Consider the following 21443-nt stretch of genomic DNA (forward strand, 5'->3'; position numbering starts at 1 on the left):
AACCATTTTTAAGTGTACAATTCAGTGGCATTAATTACATTCCTACTGTTGCACAACCTCACACTATCCATCTCCAGAACTTATTCATCATCTTAAACGGAAATCCAAACCATCAAATAATAATACTCCATTGCCTCCTTCCTCCAGCCCCTGGTAATTACTATTCACTTTCTGTTTCTACAAATTTGGCTACTCTAGGTATCTCATATAAGGGGAGTCATACAATATTTATCCTATGTTGTCTGACTTCCTGTACTTAATGTTTTCAAGTTTAATCCATGTTGTCACATGTATCAGAATTTTATTCCCTTTTAAGGCTGAATAATATTCATCATATATATTTATCACATTTGCCTATCCAACCATCTGTTGATGGCCCTCTGAGTCGTTTTCACCATTTGGCTATCATGAACAATGCTGCCGTGGACATTGGTGTACAAATATCTATTCAAGTCCTGCTTTCAAATCTTTTGGATATATAGCCAGAAGTAGAATAGTTCAGTTCAGTTGCTCAGTCGTGTCTGACTCTTTGCAACCCCATGAACCGCAGCACGCCAGGCCTCCCTGTCCATCACCAACTGCCAGTCTACCCAAAAGGGTCCATTGAGTCGGTGATGCCATCCAACCATCTCATCCTCTGTCGTCCCCTTCTCCTCCTGCCCCCAATCCCTCCCAGCATCAGAGTCTTTTCAAATGAGTCAACTCTCCACATCAGGTGGCCAAAGTATTGGAGTTTCAGCCTCAACATCAGTCCTTCCAATGAACACCCAGGGCTGATCTCCTTTAGGATGGACTAGTTGGATGTCCTTGCACTCCAAGGGACTCTCAAGAGTCTTCTCCAACACCACAGTTCAAAAGCATCAATTCTTCGGCACTCAGCTTTCTTTATAGTCCAACTCTCACATCCATACATGACCACTGGAAAAACCATAGCCTTGACTAGACGGACCTTTGTTGACAAAGTAATGTCTCTGCTTTTTAATACACTATCTAGGTTGGTCATAACTTTCCCTCCAAGGAGTAAATGTCTTTTAATTTCATGGCTGCAGTCATCATCTGCAGTGATTTTGGAGCCCAAAAAAATAAAGTCAGTCACTGTTTCCACTGTTTCCCCATCTATTTGCCATGAAGTGATGGGACCAGATGCTGTGATCTTAGTTTTCTGAATGTTGAGCTTTTTTTTGTTTAATATAAATTTATTTATTTTAATTGGAGGTTAATTACTTTACAATATTGTATTGATTTTTCCATACATCAACATGAATTTGCCATGGTTGTACACGTGTTCCCCATCTTGAACCCCACTCCTACCTCCTTCCTCATACCATCCCTTTGGGTCATCCCAGTGCATGGTGAGCTTTAAGCCAACTTTTTCATTCTCCTCTTTCACTTACATCAAGAGCCTCTTTAGTTCTTCTTTACTTTCTGCCATAAGGGTGGTGTCATCTGCCTATCTGAGGTTATTGATATTTCTCCTGGCAATCTTGATTCCAGCTTGTGTTTCTTCCAGCCCAGCGTTTCTCATGATGAACTCTGCAGAGAAGTTAAATAAGCAGGGTAACAATATACAGCCTTGACGTACTCCTTTTCCTATTGGGAACCAGTCCGTTGTTCCATGTCCAGTTCTAACTGTTGCTTCCTGACGTGCATACAGGTTTCTCAAGAGGCAGGTCAGGTGGTCTGGTATTCCCTTCTCTTTCAGAATTTTCCACAGTTTATTGCGATCCACACAGTCAAAGGCTTTGGCATACTCAATAAAGCAGAAATAGATATTTTTCTGGAACTCTCTTGCTTTTTCCATGATCCAGAAGATGTTGGCAATTTGATCTCTGGTTCCTCTGCCTTTTCTAAAACCAGTTTGAACAGCTGGAAGTTCATGGTTCATGTATTGCCAAAGCCTGGCTTGGAGAATTTTGAACATTACTTTACTAGCGTGTGAGATGAGTAGAGAAGTAGAATAACTGCTGAGTAATTCTAATTTTTTTTTAGGAGTTTTGATACTGTCTTCCACAGTGGCTGCACCATTTTACATTTCCACCAGCAAAACATAAGCATTATAATTTTCCCACATCTTCATCAATTCTAGTTAATGTTTTTTTTTCTCATTTTTAAATAATAGCCATCCTAATGGTCGTAACAGAGAAGGCAATGGCACCCTACTCCAGTACTCTTGCCTGGAAAATCCCATGGATGGAGGAGCCTGGTAGGCTGTAGTCCATGGGGTCGCTAAGAGTCGGACACGACTGAGCGACTTCACTTTCACATTTCACTTTCATGCATTGGAGAAGGAAATGGCAACCCACTCCAGTGTTCTTGCCTGGAGAATCCCCAGGGACAGGTGGGCTTCCATCTATGGGGTTGCACAGAGTCGGACACGACTGAAGCGACTTAGCAGCAATGGTCATAAACTGGTATCTCATTGTGGTTTTGATTTGTGTTTCTATAGCAATTAATGATGCTGAGCATCTTTTCACATACTTATTAACATTTGCCTATCTTTGAAAAATGTCTATTCAAGTGTTTTGCTTATTTTTAAATTTGGTTAGTGGTTTTTGTTGAGTTGTAGGAATTCTTTCTGTATCTTTATATATTAATCTCTTATCAGATCTGATTTGTAAGTATTTTCTCCATTTGTGTGAGTCACGTTTTCACTCTCTTGTATCCCTTCATTTATGTTTTTCTTTATTTTAGCAATGTTTTGTAATTTTCAGTGTACAGGTCTTTTGCCTACTTGGTTTAGTTTATTCTTAAGTATTTTATTGTTTTTGATAGTCATATAAATGGAATTGTTTTCTTTTTAAATGCTATTTATTATTTTGGCTGCTCTGCATCTTTGTAGCTGCACGTGGGCTTTCTCTAGGTTATGGCAAGCAGGAGCTACTCTCTAGAGTACTCTAGTACTCTCTAGCTGCTCTCTACTCTCTAGTTGCAGCGTGCAGGCTCCTCATTGTGGTTTCTCTTGTTGCAGAGCATGTGCTCTAGGAGCATGGGCTCAGTTTAGTTGTGTTGCAGGGTATTAGTTGCCCTGCAGCCCATGGAATCCTCTCAGACCAGGGATTAAACCTGTGTCCCCTGCATTGGCAGGCATATTCTTAACCACTGAACCACCAGGGAAATCCTGGAACTGTCTTAATTTCCTTTTCAGATTTTTCATTTCTAGTGTTTGTTAGTAGCCATTTTATCAGCCAGGGTAGTCACATGGCCAAAACTAAAGTCAGAAAGAAGGGAAGTATAGTCCACCCATCATGGGAGGGCCCTGCAAAATTACACTGCAGAGTGAGTCCACATAGGGAGGAGTGGAAAACGGTCCTGCAATGATATTCCAGGCTGAACTTCTGAGGGTCAATTTTAGCATTGTTTTTCCAGGGCCCTTCTGCAGAAGCAGTCTGTTGCTGCTACTTCAACCTACACAACCACAGTGAAAATGTAAAAAGGCAAGGGAATAAAGGGAGTAAGCAGACAAGGAAAGGAGGTATCAAAGTGCCTAAGTACTGAGTTGGCCAAACACTCAGACAAACTTTTTGGCCAACCAAATAAATTGTTGGTGCCCCGCCAGACAAGTAGTAGGTATAGAGGAAAGAACAGAAGGCAATGAGTCAGAGAGAAGGTCTGGCTTTGATCTTGGAATGGTCTCTTAACATTACTTAACATCTCTGGGCCTCTGGCAGTAAGCTAGATCATCTCTTTAAAGACCGTTTCTGTGATAACGCTGCCATCTTATAAAAATCCTAACAGTGCTGCCCCCAGAACACAGCACAAGTCAACGTTAGGAGATCCATTCTCCATACAGATCCATAAGCACACACATCCATGCAGGTGACCATCTGTATGTCTCACTGATCCCATCTTCTGCCTACATCTCAGCTTTATTGGTGTGCTTTTTTGCATCCCATACCAGTTGAGAGCTCCTTGAAAAAGAGAAGATAGTCATTACTTACTTAACTGTCCCCAGAACACTATGCACCAAATACATATTTTTGAAGTGAACTGTGCAGTCCATAGGGTCGCAAAGAGCCGGACACAACTGAGCGATTGAACTGAACTGAGTAAAAAACCTCTAGTATCTTTATTTTGAATGATTTATCTTGCATTCTGAAATTTTCAAATAATTTTTCTCTGGAAGCTAAATTTCTGGAGTCACAACAGCAAATTCAGCAAGTACAAATTTAGAGGTAATGAGTTTCTCTCACAGTTGCAGTTTATTTTACTAATTTTATGCTGCTAAATAGACAGCATATCTCAGTTTAATATTTCAGAATTTTAATGTAACAAAATAAGTTAAATGACTATGTAATAAGTATGACAATGTACATGTCCAGTGCAGGCTTAGCTGTCAGAAGAGCTGTCAAAAGACCAAAGTTCTTGACTTACAGAGAAATGAGATCAGTGTTTAAAATTGTTTTTCTAGTCTCTGTTGAAAATTTGGGGCATGAAAATCACATAAAGCATAAAATGGAGGCAGACACTGGACAGTTACCAATTAAAGTTTGATTCTTAATTATCACTATTTAATACATGGGTTTTTTTCCCAAAAACATTACATTTGAAGAAGTGACTTCTTTCAGTATAAGAGCCTGTTATACAAAGTGAAATAAGTGAAAAAGAGAAAGACAAATATTGTATATTAACACATGTACAGAATCTAGAAAGATGGTGCTCATGAACCTTTTTGCAGGGCAGCAATGGAGATGCAGACATAGAAAACAGACTTGTGGACACAGTGAGGGAAGGAGAGGGTGGGATGAATGGAGAGAGGAGCATTGAAACATATTACCATGTGTAAAACATTTGCTCTGTGACACAGGGAGCTCAACCCAGTGCTCTGTGACAACCTAAAGGGGTGGGAGATGGGAGGTGGGCTCAGGAGAGAGGGGACATATGCATACCTGTGGCTGATTTATGGCAGAGGCCAACACAATATTGTAAAGCAATCATACAATTTTTAAAAATGGCATAGGAACTAATTAATCTGTGAAATCACATTCAATGAGCAAATCTTAATTGCTTCATTTTTTTTTAATTATGACAGGGACATAGCTTAAAATAGGTACTTCATGTTCCCTAGGATTTTTTCCTTGAGTTGAATGAATAGTCACTTTCCCAGTATCCCAGAGAACAGAAATATCTCCTATTTGCTTGGGAATGTCATAAGGAAGCAACACTGAATGTATGGCCTCAAAATCCATGGACATAGTCAAGCAGCTCATCAGGAATGTGTCCTTTTTGGCTGTATCCATGGCTTACCTCTCTTCTCCTCTCCTTCTAGGCTGCCCTGTCAAAGGCGACCCTACTCCCAATATTACCTGGTTCCACGGTGACCAGCCAGTGGCCAATGTCACAGGACTGATGTATCATATCTTGGCAGCTGGACAGATTCTCCAGGTTGCAAATCTTAGCGGTGGATCTCACGGGGACTTCAGCTGCCTTGCTCAGAATGAGGCAGGAATGCTCGTGCAGAAGGCCTTTTTAGTGATCCAAGGTAAGAAACCCTTCAGGACCTGGGTGCCAGGCTTGCTTCTTGAAAAAGAGAGTCTACTTGGGAATCTAATTCTCTAGCAGAACAAAGTGATTTCTGATCCCCAGTGGTTCTTTAGAGTGTGAAATGGAAACCCAACCATGTTGCCATACCATGAGGCTCTTTTCAGAAAAGCCACTTGTCTGCATCTCAGCAGAACCTGGAAAAGTCAGTGCTACTTTCATAGATGTGCCCTTCTGCTCATCATGTCACTGCTGCTCAGGACCAAGGAGATCCACATAGGAGAGCAGATGTCTCCTTTATGCTGGCCTAACCACTAAAGAACACACACACTTGCCTGTTAGGGAAATACAAGTTTTCTCTGTTGGGTTGGTTTAAAATTTCCTCTTGATGTGAACCATGTGGTTGCTGTCCCCTGCCTTGGAGAGTCGGGGCTGGCACCAGGACTGGTGAGTCATGCAGAAGTCTTCAGCTACAGTCACATGTCGAGTGCTTGCCTGGCCCCTGCCCTGTGGTCTGTCCGTGAGCAGACTGAGGAGTCTGTGTGGCTCACATGTTCACCTGCCAGGCACACGGGTGGGTCTGAGAGCCTTTGGATGGGGCCTGCTTTCGCTGCCCCAAGAAAGGTAGCAAATGAGCCCAGCAGAGTGGGAAAGGAGCCCAAACTGGCCTTGTTATAGAAACTAAGTGAGGCCTTTGAGTTTTCCATAGGCTGGTTCTACTCTTATAAGGAAAGCAAAATTCTACTGCACGTATCCTAAAATGGAGGCTTCCGTGGGAAGGGACAGAGTTCGTTCCAGAATAGCACATAAGGATGGAGATTTTTCTGAGTCCGTAGGTTTTCCCCTGAAACACCCTCCACCACCATGTGGCCTTCCAGATAGGAAAGTCAGTGTTGCGTTTTCTTGTCAGCCAGCCAGTCTCTGCTGAAAACCAGAAGGCAGTGTCCATCTGCAAGTTTTGTAAAACACAACTGTACAAATAAGCACTCAAAATTTACCAGCCCACAGTTATTTTTAACAGTTCTCCTACCAGTGAGTCCCAGACCCCCCAATAGAAAATCCAAAGAAATGGCCTTTCTGACTGATGTCATAGTCTCCATAAGTGAATATTCTTTTAATAGGCTGTTTTTCTGTAACATATACAAAGTCCAGCTCCAATATGGACTTTTAAATATCATTGTTGAGTACCTCTTGTATTTTTATATCTCTTTGTTGAAAAATAAAGTCACCTTCTGGTAAATCAACAGGGGGAATAAAAGTACTTTAGGAAGTAGGTTTTAAAATAGGAGAGCTACAGCCACTGATGAAGTTCTAGGTGCCAGGTCCCGGGCTAGACCCAGCACTTCACGCATGCTCAGTTGCTTCAGTCGTGTCCAACACTTTGCGACCCCATGGACTGTAGCCCACCAGATTCCTCTGTCCATGGGATTCTCCAAGCAAGAACGGAGTGGGTTGCCATGCCCTCCTTCAGAGGATCTGAACTCACATCCCTTATGTCTCCTGCATTGGCAGGCGGGTTTTTACCATTGGCACCATCTGGGAAGCCCAGGGCTAGGCCCTGTACTTTCTTTATATCCTGTTCTCCAGTAGCATGATGAGATAAGGGAACGGTACTCACTTTATGGATGAGCCAGCTCAGGCCCTTGGAGACCATGTGACTTGCCCAGATCTGTTGGGAATGGAGCCCACTGAGGGGCACTTTTTTTTAGTCACTAAGTGATGTATCCAACTCTTTGCAACCCCATGGATGTAGCCCATCAGGCTCCTCTCTCCATGGGATTTCCCAGGCAAGAATCTTAGAGTGGGTTGCCATTTCCTTCTTCAGGAGATCTTCCTGACCCAGGGATCACACCTGCATCTCATACACTGGCAGGTGGATTCTTTACCACTGCACCACAGGAAGCATCACGGGGCACAGCCTCATTCATAACAGCACCTCATGCCCTCCCTGCTCCGCCCAGCTCAGAAGGAACATTGATGAGCATAAGCATTGATGCCACCTTCTTTTCACCTCTGATTCTCCTCCTGTGACAGATTACTGGTGGTCTGTGGACAGACCGGTGACCTGCTCGGCCTCCTGTGGCAACAGGGGTGTTCAGCAGCCCCGCCTGCGGTGTCTCCTAAACAACATGGAGGTGGACCCCACTCACTGCGCGGGGAAGGTGCGCCCTGCTGTGCAGCCTATCCCCTGCAACCGGAGAGACTGCCCTTCCCGGTGAGTCCACCAGCCCCTCCCCAGGATGGGCCTGGACTTGCAGCCAGGCTCATGGCCAGCCCTTGTTAAGTCCTATGAGAGCAAGAGACACTGAGTGCCAGCGAGGGAGCCTGATGGCCAAGGAGCCACGCTGTCTGTCGGCCCGGCCCACCAGACTCCCCACTGCACAGAAGACATCCCCCAGGACAAGCTTCCTTTCTCAGTTGTTTGTCCCCTCACCACTCAGTCAGCTAAAGCTGCCTGGGCTTCCCAAGGGCCTGAAAAGGTCGGTTTAGGGGCTGGGAATATCCCAGGCCCTGGCAAAAGAGAGTTCTCATCCTGCAGCAAGAAGGCTGGTTTTAAGAGGGAAAAAAAACACGTTGTGGTTGAAGTGCTTAGGGGATAGTGATCACCAGTCTATACCCCAACAACCCCTCCCCTTTCTTATAACTATATGCCTTTGCTCATCAGTACTCCATTTTAGCTGAGGAAATATCCTCTCTTCTACAAAGGCTTGCCTCTTGTTAAAGTTGAAATAAATTTTCATTTCCCATAGTTGCTTCAACTTTGGGTTTACAGTTGACCCTTGAGCTAAACAAAGGTTAGGGACAATGACCTTGAGCAGTCAAAAATCCATGCATAACTGTATAGTTGCTGCTCCAACTGTAGATGGTGTAGTACTCTAATAGATATTTAGTGAAAGAAATCTGAGTACAAGTGGACCCGTGTGGTTCATACCTGGTGTTGTTCGGGGGCCAACTGTACATTCTCTGCACTTGGGTTCCTTATATAACCCAGAACAATAGCCACAGTCTCTGCCTCTTCCATCTTCCTTGAGCTTAGAGCAGCCATGAGTCCCACTGAGCAGTGCCCTTCCCCCTCACCATGTCAGGCAGCAGCTAAAGGAATAATGGATGGGCTTGGAGTTGGCATCCACATGGTGCCCTGAGCCTGGGGAGACTTGGCAGAGCCCTGAAACACCCCTTTACTGCCTGTCTGTGGGACGTTCACCCACTCCTTAGGCAACCACTTTGTGTTCTGCCAGCTGAGTCATAAGGAGCAGCTGAAACCAGGAGAGCCTCAGTGAAATATGAAACACACTCATTAATATCAGCAGTTTGACTTGCTGACGGGAAGGTTTCCACGGGAATGATTAATGTCCTTTTATACCCTTCCTGAACTGTAACATAGCCTGTACCTCTCCTTTCTTAAAGCCCCCACCCCAGCTCCTGAAAAATTGCTGAAATGTATATTTGGAAATAAAAGTTGATTGAAAGGCAGGCCTGACATTCACCAGGGATACGAGAGGCTGGAAGACTGCCTTTGCCAAGCTGTGTGAAATGAAGAAGAGGTCATGGACATGCCAGGGACATTTTGATTTGCTGTGGCGATAGAGTCAATCAGCCTCATTTACTTCTGCAGATGAAATAATGGCCGGGTCTGCTTGGGTTTCAGCACCCTCAGGGGCTTTAACACGCCTTCGGCCTGCTTCCTAAGTGGCTCTGCTCCTGTGGGTTAGAAATCTGCACACAGTCATGTCTCTGCAAGATGAACAGAGCAGGGAAGTTCCACCAAACTAAATAAGTCACAGATCCAGGTTCAGGAGCAATGTGCTCCCTGTTCCTACTACTTACCTCTCCTGAGAGCCAGATGTGGCACCATCGGACTAGAAAGTGGCCACAGGCTCATCTCTGACTGGTTTTCCCACCAAGCTTCCTGGGCATGTCAGCCCCCTCCTCTGCACACAAACAGGTGTGGCCCCAGTTGTCTTTTTGAATCGCACTGTGAAGTCACGCTTTGACCCAGGTAGCTGTGTCAGCCACTTCATTTAGATCATTCCCCTCCGCCTGCCGCCCAAAGCAATAAAGTCAAAAAATGTTTTTTCTAGGTTGAATGAAATGGCTGGAAAGAACCAAATCTTTTCCACAAACTACACCTCCTTCCCCTCCTCTTTGAGAATTAGCACAGGGTAACATCCAAAAAGAACCCCTCCATATCTGTATACAGTCCAAGGATTTCAGAGTGTTTCCCAACTTATAGCTTGGCTTTATGAGGAAAGCTATTTGTCACAGTCCTGGTCAGTCTCACTTCTGAGGATCCAAATTGCAGCTGGAACCTAACATCCTGAGAATAACTACTGTCACCACATAAACCACCCTCTGAGAGGCGTAAGACCTATGGACTGTGACTCATGGAGGTGGGAAATTGCTCCAGAAAGCTGGAAGGAACTTCGTAGGCTTCTGGGGGATTAAACAAATCAAATGAGACGTGGGTTAAGGCGAGGTAGGAAAAACAGTGAGTACGAGCAGACAAAACTTGGCTTAACTGAGACCCAGACTGCCTCTGGGGTCAGAAGGTAACCCAGGTTTGGATCTGATCTTCCCTGGGAGACAGGCCCTTCTCTGCCCCGCATTGAATGCCTTTAGGAAGAATCAGAACTGGTATAACTGGTTAAAGGACTGCCTCCCCTGAGGGTTTTATCTGCAAGCGCACAGCTTTGGGGGCCAATATTAAGATAAAGCGACTGATCTTTCACAGTGTGCCTTTTTAATCAATTTCCAAAGGGTATTTATTTCCTGTAGCAAATTACACACAAACACAGTGGCTTAAAATGATAGAGTTTTATTCTCTTCTAATTATGGAGGCCAGAAGTCCAGAATCAAGATGTCGGCAGGGCTGCACACCCCCTCCAAAGACTCCAGGAGAGAATCAGTTCCTGGGTCCTGTAGCTTCTGGAGGCTCCAGGCGTCCCTTGTGGTCACAGCACTCCAACCTCTGCCTTTGTGGTCACACTGTCCCCTCCTCTTCCATGTCACATCTCCCTCTGCCTTTCTCTTACAAGAACACGTGATGGTATTTAATGCCTAACCAGATAATGCAGGACAAGCTCATCTCAAGATCTTTATATCTGTAAACACTCTTTGTCCAAATAAGGTAACATTCACAGGTTCCAGGGATGATTTCATGTAGATATCTGGGAGGGGTGGGGGTGGCATTTTTAGCTTACCACCCCAGGTATATTCTGTGAAAAGAGACGTGGCCCCGCAATTAGCTGCTGTGTGGTAAGAACAGGAGGATGCTGTGGGGCTCCTTTTCTGAGAGTATATGGCATTGTTCCTCTGCTCAAGGCTTGATCCTTTGCATTAATCCTTCTTCCTCTTCCCAGGTGGATGGTGACCTCCTGGTCTGCCTGTACCCGGAGCTGTGGGGGAGGCGTCCAGACCCGCCGGGTGACCTGCCAGAAGCTGAAAGCCTCAGGGATCTCCACTCCTGTGCCCAGTGACGTGTGCACGCAGCTTGCCAAGCGGCCAGTCGACACCCAGGCCTGTAACCAGCAGTTGTGTGTGGAGTGGGCCTTCTCCAGCTGGAGCCAGGTAAGACAGCTTTGTTTTCTTAGTTGATTTGCGGAGTTTCTAGTATATAGCAGAGTGATTCAGTTGTGCCTATATATTCTTTTTCCGACTCTTTTCTATTATGGGTTATTGCAAAATATTGAGTAGATTACCCTGTGCTATACAATAGGTCCTTGATTATCTATTATATATACACTAATCTGTATCTTTTGATTCCAACTATATCCCGACCCCCTCTTTCCCCTTTGGTTCAGTTCAGTTCAGTTCAGTCACTCAGTAGTGTCCCACTCTTTGCGACCCCATGAATCACAGCACGCCAGGCCTCCCTGTCCATCATCAACTCCCGGAGTTCACTCAGACTCACGTCCATCGAGTCAGTGATGCCATCCAGCCATCTCATCCTCTGTCGTCCCCTTCTCCTTCTGCCCCCAATCCCTCCCAGAGTCTTTTCCAATGAGTCAACTCTTCGCATGAGGTGGCCAAAGTACTGGAGTTTCAGCTTTAGCATCATTCCTTCCAAAGAAATCCCAGGGCTGATCTCCTTTAGAATGGAGTGGTTGGATCTCCTTGCATGCTAGTAAAGTAATGCTCAAAAATCCCTCTTTGGTAACCATAAGTTTATTTTTCAGGTCTTATGAGTCTGTTTCTGTTTTGTAAATAAGTTCATTTGCATCATTTTTTAGATTCCACATATAAGTGATATCATATGACATTTGTCTTTCTCTTTTTGACTTCACTAAGTATGATAATCTCTAGTTGCATTCATGTTGCTGCAAATGGCATTATTTTGTTCTTTTTATGGCTGAGTAGTATTCCTTTGCATATACATACCACACCTCCTCTACCCATTCATCTATAATGGATATTTAGATTATCTCCATGCGTGGCTATTCTAAAGAGTGCTGCTATAAACCTAGGGGTGCATGTACTTTGCGGGTCTTTTTAATTAACTTTTGTTGGAGTATATTAGATTTACAGTGTTGTGCCGCTTTCTGCTATACAGGAAAGCGAATCAGCTACACATATACATACACCCTTTCTTTCTTAGTCTTTTCCCTTATAGGCCATTACATGATTTTGAGTAGAGTCCCTATGCCATAAGTACATTCCTATTAGTTATCTGTTGGTGTTTTATATATAGGAGTGTATATATGTCAATCCCAACTCGCTATCTATCCTTCTCCCCCTTTTCCCCTTGGTTGCCACAAGTTTGTTCTCTACATCTGTGACTCCATTTCTGGTCTACAAACAAGTTTATCTGTACCATTCTTTAAAATTCCACAAATAAGCAATATAATATATGTCTTTTTCTGTCTGACTTACTTCACTCAGTATGAAAATCTCTAGATCCATCCATGTCATTCAAATGGCACTATTTCATTCTTCTTTATAGCTGAGCACTATTCCACTGTATATATGTGCAACATCTTCTTCGTCCATTCATCTGCTGATGGACATTTAGGTTGCTTCCATGTCCTGGTTATTGTAAACAGTGTTGCACTGAACATTGGGGTGCCTGTGTCTTTCTGAATTATGGTTTTCTCCAGATATGTACCTAGGAATGGGATTTCTAGATCATATAGTAATCCTATTTTTAGTTTTCTGAAGAACCTCTGTACTACTTTCCATAGTGACTGCAAGGACGGTTCCCTTTTCTCCACACCCTCTCCAGCATTTCTTACTTGTAGATTTTTTCATGGTGGCCATTCTGACTAGTGTGAGGTGGTAACCTCATTGTAGTTTTGATTTGCATTTCTCTTATATTTAGTGATATTGAGCATCTTTTCATGTATTTTCATTGGCAATCTATGTTTCTTTAGAGAAATGTCTATTTAGGTCTTCTGCCAATCTTTGGATTGAGTTGTTTGTGTTTTGTTATTGTATGAGCTGTTTGTATATTTTGGAGATTAATACCTTATCGGTTGCATTATTTGCAAATATTTTCTCCCATTCTGTAGGTATCTTTTCATTTTGTTTATCATTTCTTTTGCTGTGTAAAAGCTTGTAAGTCTGATTAGGTCCCATTTGTTTATTTTTCTTTCTATTTCTAGTGCCTTGAGAGTAAGAAAACATTTGTACAATTTATATCAGAGAATGTTTTGCCTGCATTCTCTTCTAGGAGTTTTATGGTTTCATGTCTTATAAGTCTTCAGGGCTTCCCTGGTGGCTCAGCCATGCTTGCTCCTTGGAAGAAAAGCTATGACCAACCTAGAAAGTGTATTAAAAAGCAGAGACATTACTTTGCCAACAAAGGTCCATCTAGTCAAAGCTATGGTTTTTCCAGTAGTCATGTATGGATGTGAGAGTTGGACTATAAAGAAAGCTGAGTGCCAAAGAATTGATGCTTTTGAACTGTGGTGTTGGAGAAGACTCTTGGTGGAGAGTCACTTGAACTGCAAGGAGATCCAACCAGTCAATCCTAAAGGAAATCAGTCCTGAATATTCATTGGAAGGACTGATGCTAAAGCAGAAACTCCAATACTTTGGCCACCTGATGTGAAGAACTGACTCATTGGAAAAGACCCTGATGCTGCGAAAGATTGAAGGCAGGAGGAGAAGGGGATGACAGAGGATGAGACAGTTGGATGGCATCACCAATGTGATGGACATGAGTGTGAGTAAGTTCTGGGAGTTGGTGATGGACAGGGAAGCCTGGAGTGCTGTAGTCTGTGGGGTTGCAAAGAGTTGGACATGACTGAGCCACTGAACTGGTAGCTCAGACAGTAAAGCATCTGCATGCAATGTAGGAGATCTGGGCTCAACCCCTGGGTCAGGAAGATCCTCTGGAGAAGGAAATGGCAACTCACTCCAGTACTCTTGCCTGGAAAAATCCCATGGACAGAGGAGCCTGGTAGGCTACAGTCCATGGAGTCACAAAGAGTCAGACACAACTGAGTGACTTCACAAGCCATTTTGAATTTATTTTTTGTATAATGAGGGCGTGTGTTCTAACTTCACTGATTTACATGTAGCTGTCCAACTTTCCCAATACCAATTGCTGAAGAGACTATCTTTTTCTCATTGTATATTCTTGGATTCTTTGTTGAAGATTAATTGACCATAGGTGTGTGGGTTTATTTCTGGGCTCTCTATTCTATTCCATTGATCTATATGTCTATTTTAATGCCAATACCAGGCTGTTTTGATTACTGTAGCTTTGTAATATTCTCTGAAGTCTGGAAGGGTTATGCCTCCTGCTTTGTACTTTTTCTTCAGGATTGCTTTGGCAATTCTAGGTCTTTGACAGTCCCATATAAATTTTAGGATTATCTGTTCTAGTTCTGTGAAAAATACTATGAGTTATTTGATATAGATCTCATTAAATCTGTAGATTGCTTTGGGTAGTATGCCATTTTAACAATATTAATTCTTCCAATCCAAGAGCATGGGTTATCTTTCCATTTCTTTGAATCATCTTCAGTTTACTTTATTAATGTTTTATAGGTCTCAGGATATAAGTCTTTCACATCCTTGGTGAAGTTTATTCCTAAATACTTTATTTGGAGGTTGTGATTTTAAAAGGTACTGTTTTACATTCCCTTTCTGATATTTTGTTGTTGGTATAAAGAAATACAACATTTTCTGTATGTTAATCTTGTATCCTGCTACCTTGCTGAATTTATTTATCAGTTCTAATAGCTTTTGTGTAGAGTCGTTTGTAGATAATTTGTGTAGATACTTTTCTGTATACAGTATCATATCATGTGCATATAAAGACAATTTTACTTCTTCTCTTCCAATCTGGATACTTTTTATTTCTCTTTCTCATCTGACGGCTGTGGTTAGGACTTCTAGTACTATGTTGAATAGAAGAGGTGAGTGGGCATCCTTGTTCCAGATTTTAGTCTTTCAACTTTTTACCACTGTTATATTGGCTGTAGATCTGTCATGAATAGCTTGTATTATCTTGAGATATGTTCCGTCTGTACTCAACTGTGGTGAGATTTATCATGAACGGATGTTGAATTTTGTCAGATGCCTTTTCTGCACCTACTGAGATGATACGCGTGTCTGTTGTCTTTTGCTTGCGTTGTGTATCACACTGGTTTGTGTATGCTGAACTATCCTGTGAACTTGGGATGAATCCCACTTGGCCATGGTGCATGATATTTTTTATGTGTTGTTGGATTCAGTTTGCTAATATTTTGTTGAGAATTTTTGCATCTATATTCATCAGATATTGGCCTGTAATTTTCTTTTTTGGTGGTGTCTTTGCTGGACACTGGTCTTAAAGAAATTTCTCCAGTGATTCTAAGTCAGTTGTTCAGGAATGGGATCTAAGCATGGACATATTTTAGAAGCCACCGAAGTGATTCTGCTGTGAAGTCCATTGTTCCAAACCAGTAAGAGTTGAAGTCTCGCTGGTACCAGCAACTCCTTTCTTAATTCTTTGCTGGAGGTTAACCAAAAAAGTCCCAGGTTAGCTCAGCAGAGCAGGAATGGGGGCTCAGCTGGTTGAGGGAGAAGTCACATTGACTCTCCACTTGAAGAGGAAATTTTATGTTTAATTATAGCTTAGAAAGAAAGACCCACACAATAGTGACACGCACCAGGCCATGAGAGATGCAGCCCAGGGCTGTGGGTGCTGACGGTGGCTTCACCACTGTCAGCATTTCAGGGCAGGTGAGCCAGAGGACAAGTCAGGAACTCCCATTTGTAATTAGAGCCTAGGTTTTCCCCAGAGCAGGTAGATAGGGCCTCTGTTTAGACAAAGTGTAGTTGTCCTACTCATCTGACCCCTTCTATGTTTTAGAATGTTGTTAGCAGCCCCACCCTCTCCCCCAACAAAAGTCTGGTGTGCCACTGGAAGGAAATGATATAATTGTATATGCGCTGTTTCTCCTCAAGTCTGTGTTCAAAATGTCTCCTCCTGGAGACATTGCTCTCGTTTGGTCACTCAGTCACGTCCAATTCTTTTGTGACCTCATGGATTGTAGCCGGCTGGGCTCCTCTGTTCATGGGATTTCCCAGGCAAGAATTCTGGAGCGGATTGCCATTTCATTCACCAGGAGGACTTCCTGACCTAGGGATTCAACCCATGTCTCCTGCATTAGCAGACGGATTCCTTACCTCTGAGCCACCAGGGAAGCACTGGAGACCTACTGAGCCTCTAAGAGCTGCCTGCAAAGACAGATAATCAGCTAGTACCTACCAACTATGCAGGAACAACTGTTGTGGTTTGTCAAAGGCCAGTGCTAACTGGTAGGATGACCATTCTGATTGGTCAGGTATAGTTTCTGAATGGTCAGTATCTGAAACATACCATTACACTTGGCCTGCAAGGACATCCCAAAGCAACCACATGGCTCTTAATTCTTTGTGTAACTGTATGAACAAGCATGATCAAATGTTTGGGGGCAGTTAACAACTTGAACTCATTGGAACTGGTATCTACATGTCAGTGCATTTGTTTTCCTTCATCCCCGTCCTTAGATGTGTTCTTTGGAAAACAGTCACTTGGAACTTCCTATTAAGTTAATGCACTGTGGCCATCTCTAATGAAGATGAAATGTTATTTGGAGGAAATGTGGCCACAGAATTTCTTTGCAACTGAAAAGCTATTTGTGTCCCAGGTGAGGCCAGGGATAATGCTCCATGCTAGCAAATCAACACATTCAGCCAGAGGCTCCTTTCTGGGGCCTCTACCAGCCCCCCTTATTTTCAGTGATCTAATACATGTAGTTCATAATCAAAGAGGCATGAGCGCCCCCTTGCTCCCACAGCTGGGGGATATTATCTTTCTCTTACCTGGAAAAGCCCCTTCTGATAGCTCTCATTCCACGCAAGGCAGCTCTGCTTGTAGGCCCTCAAGGCTTATCCGCAGTTTGTGAAACTACAATTGGGAGCAGATCTGGCTACACATGGGAGATGTTTCTGCACTGTATCACAGAGGTCACTCAAGGATATATACATGCACATTGATCATGCTCAGTGATTATTTTTCCTAAAAGAAAAATAGGTCCTTGCCCCATTCCTTCCTCTCAAATACTCTCACCCCCTTCTTTCTTCTAAACCCCTCTAGGCAAAATGTCTCTAGCTTTAATGTGAATCACTTGTGAGTCTTATTAAAAATGCAAATGCTCGTTGAGGTTTGACAGAAAACAACAAAATTCTGTAAAGCAATTATCCTTCAATAATAAATAAATAAATTTTAAAAAAAGAAAAAAAATGCAAATACTCATCTAGCATGTCCAGAGTGGAGTTTTGGATGCTGAATTTTTTTAATGCATGTAGAGTTGATTTACAATGTTGTGTTAGTTTCAGATGTACAGCAAAGTGATCCAGGTATACGTTTTTTCAGATTATTTTCCTTTATAGGTATTACAAAACACTGAGTATAGTTCCCTGTGCTATACAGTAGGTTGTTGTTGGTTATCTATGTTATATATAGTTTGTTTATGTTGATGTCAAATTTCTAATGTATCCTTCCCTCCTGCTCCTTTCCCCTTTGGTAACCATAAGTTTGTTTTCTATGTCTGTGGGTCTATTTCTGTGTTGCATATAAGTTCCCCTGTACCGTTTTTTTTTATATTTCACATATAAGCAATATCATACATTTGCCACTCTCTGTCTGGCATACTTCATTTAGTATGATACACTTCAAGTCCATCTACGTCGCTACAAATGGCATTATTTCATTCTTTTTATGGCTGAGTAGTATTCCACTATATAAATACACCACATCCTCTGTCAATAGACATTTAGGTTTAGACATTTAGGCTTCCAGATCTTGGCTATTGTAAATAGTGCTTCAATGGACATTGAGAGGCATGTCTTTTCCACCTATGGTTTTCTGCAGATATATGCCCAAGAGTGGGATTGCAGAATCATATGGAAGCTCTGTTTTTAATTTTTTAAGGAACCTCCATACTGTTCTTCATAGTGGCTGCATCAATTCACATTCCCACCAACAGAGTAGGAGGCTTCATTTTTCTCCTTCTCCAGCATTTATCTGTAGACTTTTTGATGATGGCCATTCTGACCACTGTGATGTGATACCTCATTGTAGTTTTTTTTTGGTTGTGCTGGGTCTTCGCTGCTGAGTGGGCTTTTCTCTAGTTGCGGCAAGCAGGGGCTACTCTCTAGCTGTCGTGTGCAGGCTTCTCATTGCAGTGGCTCCTCTTGTGGTGGAGCACGGGCTGTAGGGCTTGCAGGCTTCAGCAGCTGTGGCACACAGCCTCTGTAGTTGCGGCTTGCGGGCTGTGGGGCACAGGCTCAACAGTTGTGGTGCACGGGCTTGTTGCTCTGTGGCATCTGGGAGCTTCTTGGATCAGGGATTGAATTTGTGTCTCCTGCATTGGCAGGAAGATTCTTATCCACTGTGCCACTAGGGAAGCCCCCTCATTGTAGTTTTGATTTCCATTTCTCTAATAATTAGTGATGTTGCTCATCCTTTCATGTGCTTTCAGCCATTCTGTATGTCTTCCTGTCAGTTTTTTGATTGAGTTGTTTGTATATTTTGGATATTAACCACCTGTCAATTGCATCATTTGCAGATATTTTCCCCCATTCTGTAGGTTGTTATTTCATTTTGTTTAGTGATGTTGCTCAAAAAGATTTTAAGTTTAATTTTCATTTATTTTTATTTGCTTTACTCTAGACAGTGATAGACAGTCAGCCATTCTGTATGTCTTCATTGGAGAAATATCTATTTCAGGCCAGAAGCTAGCTGTTCCCTTCCAGGGGATCTTTTTTGAACCCAGGTGGTTGCAAATTCTTTTTTTGAGTTTTGAGTTCTGTAGTAGCTTTTTGTATATTTTGGATATTAACCACCTTTTCTCCATTATATAGTTTACATCCTTTGTCATCATTTGACCAGATTTATTGGAGGCTTTTTCCCCATTTCTATATTTTTTTTTATTTCATTTTGTTTATGCTTAATTCCTCCATTTGCTGTTTAAAAATAATTTAAAAATTTTAGTTTTAGGTCCATAATTTATATTTTATACATTTCAAAATTCAGTCATCATGCTGTATATTAAAATTCAACTTTTCCATGACAGTATTAACTATATTTTATAATCTCCATGACTTACTAATTTTATAACTTGAAGCTTATACCTTTTGATTCCCTTCACTATTTCACCCACCCCTTAACTATGGCAACCACCAATCTGTTCCCTGTATCTATTTTGGTTTTGTTTCAATTCCACATGTCAGTGAGACTGTATGGTATTTGTCTTCTGTCTGACATATTTTACTTACTTAGCATGATGTCTGAAGGTCCTTAAGTGTTGCCACAAATGGCAACACTTTCTCCTTTTTTACTGATATTCTTCTGTGTATGTGTATGTGTATATACGTGTGTGTGCATGTGTACATATGCACATCTGCCACTTATAGTGATAGGTGTGCATGTGTGCAGCATATGCACATCTTTATCACCCTTTATAGTGATAGGTGTGCTATTATAAATAATGCATAGTGCATATATCATTTCAAATTAATGCTTTCATTTTCTTTAGATAAATCTTCTATTTTTATCAGACCCCCTCCACTGTTTTTTAAAGTGGCCTTTGATTGGACACAGTAGTTCACAAAGGTTGTCTCCATGTTACTTCTTGTCTTTTGATAGTAGCCATCCTCTCTGATGATTAGCTTTGATGCATTTCTCTGATGATTAGTATGTTTTCTTTTTTTATCATGTACCTGTTTGCCATTTATATGTCTTCTTCTTCAAAAAAAAACTGTCTATTAAGATCCTCTGCCCCTTTTTAAATTGCTTTTTTTTTTTTCTATTGAGTTATATGAGTTCCTTATATGTTTTGGATATTAAACCTTTATCAGAAATATGATTTGCAAATATTTTCTCCCATTCAGCAAGTTGCCTTCTCATTTAATTGAAGGACTTCTTTGCTGTGCAGAAGTGTCTGGATTTAATGTAGTCCCACTTCTTTGTTTTAAAAATAATCATCCCAAAATCAATGACAAGGAACTTACCACCTAGGTTTTCTTCTAGGAGTTTTCTGGTTTCAGGCCTTCTGTCAAGTCTTTAATCCATTTTGAGTTAATTTTTGTGTATGGAATAAAGTAGTGGTCCAGTTTCATTCTTTTGCATGTGACTGTCACATTTTTCCAGCATTAATTGAAGAGACTATCTTTTCCTCACTGTATATTCCTGGCTCCTTTGTTGTAAACTAATTGACCATATATGCCTGGATGTAAAGACCTGTGTGTCTTTTTTTATGGAAAACTACTCAGTGTTGGCTGCTATAATTTTGTAATATAATTTAAAATCAGTGACGCCTCCAGGTTTTTAGTTCTAAAGTGTGCCTTGGCTATTTGGAGTCTTTTGTGATTTCATACACATTTTAGAATTATTTATTCTGTTTCTGTGAAAAATGCCATTGGAATTCTGATAGAGTTGCTGGTGAATCTATAGATTTCTTTAAATAATATGGACATTTTAACAATACTGATTCTTTCAATCTATGAGCACGGGTTATCTTTCAATTTACTTTTGTCATCTTCAGTTCTTTCATCAATGTCTTACAATTTTCAGTGTATAGGTCTTTCATCTCCTTCATTAAATTTACTTTGCGGTATTTTATTCCTTTTGGTGCAACTGTTTTCTTAATTTCCCTTTCTGATAGTTTGTTATTAATCTATAGAAATACAAAGTATGTTGATTTTGTATTCTGCAAATTTGATGAATTTATTAGTTCTAATGGATTTTTTTGGTGGAGTCTTTAGGATTTTCTACAAATAGTATGTCATCTGCAAAAACTGACAATTTTACTTCTTTCCTTCCAATCTGGATGCCTTTTTCTTCTTGCCTAATCATTCCTGCAAAGACTTATAATACGATGTTGAATAAGAATGGCAAGAGTGAGCATCCTTGTCTTGATCTTGATGTTAGGGGAAAAGCTTTCGGCTTTTTCAGAGTATAATGTTAGTTGTGGACTTGTCATCTGTGACCTTTATTACGTGAAGGTAGTTTCCATCTACACATACTTAGTTGAGAATTTTTATCACAAACAGATGTTGAATTTTGCAAAATGCTTTTTCTCTATTAAGATGATCATGGTACGTATCCTTCCTTTTAATGTATTACATTGATTGCTTTGTGGATATTGAACCATCATTGCATCTCTGTACTAAATCTCATTTGATCCTTTTACTGTAATACCATTGAATTTGGTTTACTAATAGTTTTTTTGAGGATTTTTGCTTCCATGTTCATCAAGAATACGGGTCTGTAATTTTCTTTTTTGTGTCATCCTTGTCTGTTTTTTTTTGTTGCTATTGTTCAGTCGCTCAGTTGTGTCTGAGTCTCTGCAACCCTATGAACTGCAACACGCCATGTTTCCCTGTCCTTCACTATCTCCCGGAGTTTGTTCAAATTCATGTCCATTGAGTCCGTGATACCAGCCAACCATCTGGTCCTCTGTCATCCCCTTCTCCTCCTGCCTTCAATC

General features: G+C 41.6%; 1 protein-coding gene across 2 annotated transcripts in view; it reads left to right on the plus strand.

The window, feature by feature from the left end:
* The window catches only part of ADAMTSL1 (ADAMTS like 1), a 495660-nt gene that overhangs the window by 444352 nt on the left and 29865 nt on the right, over positions 1 to 21443 (plus strand). For both annotated transcript variants that reach the window (XM_005889557.2, XM_070375945.1), the window contains 3 exons: positions 5267 to 5479; positions 7513 to 7693; positions 10839 to 11046. In XM_005889557.2, coding sequence (XP_005889619.2) covers positions 5267 to 5479; positions 7513 to 7693; positions 10839 to 11046 — 602 coding nt within the window. The remainder of the gene's footprint in view (positions 1 to 5266; positions 5480 to 7512; positions 7694 to 10838; positions 11047 to 21443) is intronic.

Source organism: Bos mutus, chromosome 8, assembly GCF_027580195.1.
Source record: "Bos mutus isolate GX-2022 chromosome 8, NWIPB_WYAK_1.1, whole genome shotgun sequence".
Taxonomy (NCBI): Eukaryota; Metazoa; Chordata; class Mammalia; order Artiodactyla; family Bovidae; genus Bos; species Bos mutus.